Source organism: Penaeus japonicus, unplaced genomic scaffold, assembly GCF_977035675.1.
Source record: "Penaeus japonicus unplaced genomic scaffold, GWHDUDI00000001_assembly GWHDUDI00000013, whole genome shotgun sequence".
In the NCBI taxonomy this organism is placed as follows: domain Eukaryota; kingdom Metazoa; phylum Arthropoda; class Malacostraca; order Decapoda; family Penaeidae; genus Penaeus; species Penaeus japonicus.
In genome coordinates, this window is record NW_028234415.1 from 42,975,874 (window position 1) to 42,980,873 (window position 5,000).

Consider the following 5,000-nt stretch of genomic DNA (forward strand, 5'->3'; position numbering starts at 1 on the left):
GTCTCATGTTGGACAAGAGTTTTTTTTTTCTTTATCTTTAAATATTAATGTTATCATTCTTGAGCTGAATTAGGCAGATTATTTCACACACACACACACACACACACATACACACACACAACACACACACACAAACACACACACACACACACACACACACAAACACACAAACACACACACAAACACAACACACAAACACACACACCGTTCACTCGAAGCTTTTACACGACGCAGCTGAACCGAATGAGACTGATGAAGCAAACTGCAACGCTCAGCAACAGGGCGAGACGATCAACGACAGCACCCAAGAGGAGCCACTCGTGAGCATCGCTAATTTCCCGTCTTCGGTGTGGGTCTTGGGTCGTGCCTTCGCCTATTTCGAGCTCGTCTTGTTTGGCGAAGAAGGCGAAGCTCTGGTACGACTTCGAAACCTTAAGAGGGAAGAGAAGGGAAAGAAAAAAAGTGTTGTATTGGCGCGGTTGGGAGACTGGGATGAATGAGCTTTTGACGTCGGTGGGATGATTAGCTGGTGGGTTGGAAGGGAGGGTGGTCTCTCTCTCTCTCTCTCTCTCTCTCTCTCTCTCTCTCTCTCTCTCTCTCTCTCTCTCTCTCTCTCTCTCTCTCTCTCTCTCTCTCTCTCTCTCTCTCTCTCTCTCTCTCTCGTTCTCTTTTACACACACACACAGACACACACACTAACACACACACACACACATATATATACACTCTCTATCTCTCTCTCTCTTACACACACACACACTCTCTCTCTCTCTCTCTCTCTCTCTCTCTCTCTCTCTCTCTCTCTCTCTCTCTCTCTCTCTCTCTCTCTCTCTCTCTCTCTCTCTCTCTCTCTCTCTTCCCCTTCCCAAGGATTCCTCCCCTTCTTCCTTCTCTCACCACAAAGGTCAAAAGGACCTGCGACTCCTTTACTCTCTCTCTCTTTCTCTCTTCTCTTTCACACACACACACATACTCTCTCTCTCTCCTTCCCTCTCTCTCTCTCTCTCTCTCTCTCTTCCCCTTCCCAAAGATTCCTCCCCTCCTCCCTTCTCTCACACCACAAAAATCAAAAAGGACCCGCGACTCACCATGCTCCTATAGGACCCCAGGCACAGGAAGTAGGAGACAGCAAGGAGGGGTCCTTTGAACACAGAAGGGAAATGGCACGCGTGCGGTTCCCTCGACATCCGCAACACGACTGAGGCGACGAGGACACCCACGACCAGAATTAAGAATTGTTGACACACCATCAGCACTGTAGGGAGGATGTGTGTAAAATATGCTGATTATAACGTTGGTGATAAGAATAGTGATGGTGATAGTGATGGTGATGATTATGGTAATCGTAAGGGTGGTGGTGATAATGTCATTGGTGATGGTGAGAGTAATGATTTTGATAATGATAGTGCTAAGAGTGATGGTACTCATGACAGTGATAATAGTATTGAAGGTGAAGACACATGGTAATGATGATAATGACTTTATTTAGTGATGATGATAATAACAATAGAAATGATATTACAGAGTTATCAAGGTATGGGAAGACTCCAATTCCTAGCTGTTGAGATCATAACTGCAACTTTACCAGGTAATAGGGGATTGCATGACATACATAACAAACTAAAAGAAATGTTAGACTTATCATAAAGACAGATTTTACTGAAAGGATACCGGTCGCCTATACTAACGGTATGGAGTGAATCCTTACCGTGTCAATCATTTATCGTGATTTTTATTGAAAACTGACCAATTATAGCGATGATTTTTGCTCCGTGAGATCGTGAGATTGTGAATTATACATTGGAAATTACGGGGCAAAAACCCTCTGCTAAGAGGGGAATTGGCACCCCATTATACTTATCAGGTCTACAATGATGCATGCAAGTATAGATTCATACACACACACACACACACACACACACGCACACACTCACATACACACACACACAGACCTATAGACGTGTCCTAGCAAGTGACTCAAATCATAAAAAAGATTCAGTGCATGCAAATTCCTCCTATCAACATGTGTAGGTATATAGACCGAAGTGTACATACACTTTTCTTTCAACTTATGACTCACTATTGCAACAACAAAAATGAATCTAGATAGGCCTATTATACCCATACAAGCCTTTCAAGAACCATACGTACGTGCGATGACTACAGGAAACATAAAATATCTTTTTAAAAATGTAAAATTATCTCTTTAAAAATGTAAAAATATCTCTCTAAAAATGTGTAAAATTGTGGGTTAATTCTGAAGGCTGGCGTCAATCTCCCCTCGAGTTGATTACAGCTTTGCATGCGCTTTGATCTCTGCATCATTGCATCTGCCTGACTTTGCCATTCATGCACTAGCTCATTAATTATTAGTAGTTGCATATCAATCAGCTGGCAATGCAGTGTGAGGAATTAGATATGCTTTCTGGTCTCAAGTTCTGTGATAAACGCTGACTTTCTTTTGACTCGAGGTTAGTGGGAGGTGATTATAGGATTATAGGAGTCTAATACATGTTCGTTATATAATGAGAATGTCCTTCTCGTTTTACCCAGTAATTCCTATGATACACTCAATAGTTGGTCGGCGCTGAAGCGAATTACTCTGAAGGGAATGGGCAAATGGGCGACTCGACCTTTCTTGATATCTATCTATCTCTCTATAATCAGGTGTAGGCATCACACATTGCGTATACATATATATATATATATATATATATATATATATATATATATATATATATATATATATATATATATATATATATATATATATATGCGTGTGTATGTGAATATATAGACACACACAAACCCACACACACACACACACATCCTCCTCCCTCTCCCCTCCCCCCACCCACCCACCTATGAGAGGCGTGTGGGAGGGCGCGTGACCCACGACGGAGGTGCAATAGCCGACGAAAAGGGCGTCCAGGACCAGACACAGGCCCCCGAACACGACCTTCTCTCCGGCCGCGGGAGGGAGCAGGAACGCCACCAGCGCCAGCAGGCTCAGACCTTCGGGAATAAAAGGGAAACGGAGCTAAATGGGAATACGAAGAATGCGTAGAAAACGAAGGAGGAAGTGATATAATTAGAGGAATAGTAATAGAACAAATGACTTGAGAGAAAGACATGAATAAATCATCAAGACCTTTGGGAATAATAAGGAAAAGAAGCAAAATAGAAATACGAAGAATGCGTAGAAAACGAAGGAGGAAGTGATATAATTAGAGGAATAGTAATAGAACAAATTACATGAATAAACATGAATAAATTATCAAGGGTTTAAAAAAAATTAACGATTATAACAGACATATCGTGTAACAGTTATATATATATATGTATATATTCTTAACGACTGATGACTTAGGCAAAAACAAACAAAATATTTACAAAAGTAAATGAAAAAAGGGATCCTATTATGTTATCATTATCATTGTATAAATATTCATAGTGGCAATAATGATGATAACAAGGATGGAAATGAAAAGGATAACCATAATGATAATAAGGATAGAAATGAAAGTGATAGTTATAATGATAATTGTAATAATGACGATAATAAAAATAATGATAACGATTATTAATGTCCTCAATGTTGTTATCATTATCATTGGTTATATTGTTGTTGTTACTATCGTTATATTATCATTACTATCGTTATTATCAGCATAATCATCATTGTGATTATCAGCATTGTATCTTTATTACTATTACTTTGATGGTTATAATCATTATAATCATTATAATCATTCTTTTAATTGTATTCACGATTTATATCTTTATAGAAATGATGAAATAATGATTACTATTATCATTATTATGTTTACTGGTATCATTATTATCATTATGCTTACTAGTATCATTATTGTCATTGTCATTATCATTATTTTCATTCACCTCCTCCTTATCATCATTATTGACATCATAATCATCATCATTATTAATTCGAATCATCCGGAAATTACTACTACTAATGATGATGATAATGATGAAAACTAATCTTAATGATGATAATAATGATAATGATGATATCAATAAAATAATGATAATAAAGATAATAATAATAAAAAATAATGATAATATCAATAATAATAATGATAATGATAATAAAAAAATAATGATAATAATAATAATAATAACAATAATGATAATAATAATAATAATAATAATAATAATAATAATAATGATAACAATAACAATAATAATAACGATAACAACAACAACAACAACAATAACAACAATGACAACAACAACACCAAAAACCCCACAGAACACAAAGGGACCCAAAAAACTCACAAACAGCTGGCATCTTCACAGTCCAGTAAAAAACAGGCGCTATTCTCCGGACTTTGACGTCAACTCTGATGGCGACGTAAGGCTCATGACAGCACCTGTGCCTCTTGACTGTTCTTGACAGTTTGGCGTCTTCGAGTACCCATTCTGTCAAGCTGAGGTTTTTGCCGCTGTCACCCACGCCGGTGTTTATGTCTGTCTGGTGGGGGAGAGAAAGGGGGGTTGGTGAGGTTGGGTAATTATGGGAAAAAGGGTTAGGTTAGTAGATGGGGTGTTAGGTAAGTAGGTGTGAGGTTAGGTAATGGGAAAAAGGGTTAGGTGAGTATATGAGGAGTTAGGTAGGTAGGTATGAGGTTAGGTAAGTAAGTGTGAGGTTAGGTAATGGGGAAAGGGTTAGGTAAGTAGATAAGGATTGGGTAAGTAGGTAAGAGTTTAAGTAATGGGAAAAGGTTAGGTAAGTAGCTGAGGAGTCAGGTAGGTAGGTATGAGGTTAGGTAAGTGAGAGGTAAGGTAATGGGGAAAGGGTTAGGTGAGTATATGAGGAGTTAGGTAAGTAGGTATGAGGTTAGGTAAGAGGTTAGGTAGGTAGGTAGGTATGAGGTTAGGTAATGATGGGGAAAGGGTTAGGTGAGTATATGAGGAGTTAGGTAGGTAGGTATGAGGTTAGGTAAGAGGTTAGGTAGGTAGGTATGAGGTTAGGTAAG

General features: G+C 38.6%; 1 protein-coding gene across 1 annotated transcript in view; it reads right to left on the bottom strand.

The window, feature by feature from the left end:
* Window positions 1-5,000, bottom strand: part of LOC122265127 (neuronal acetylcholine receptor subunit alpha-5) — a 15,511-nt gene that overhangs the window by 567 nt on the left and 9,944 nt on the right. The window contains exons 5-8 of the mRNA XM_086543592.1: window positions 4,300-4,495; window positions 2,863-3,015; window positions 1,089-1,255; window positions 1-431 (exon numbers count right to left, since the gene is read on the bottom strand). The exon at window positions 1-431 is cut by the window's left edge and continues 567 nt beyond it. Of these exons, the coding sequence (XP_086399718.1) occupies window positions 222-431; window positions 1,089-1,255; window positions 2,863-3,015; window positions 4,300-4,495 (726 nt within the window). The 3' untranslated portion in view covers window positions 1-221. The remainder of the gene's footprint in view (window positions 432-1,088; window positions 1,256-2,862; window positions 3,016-4,299; window positions 4,496-5,000) is intronic.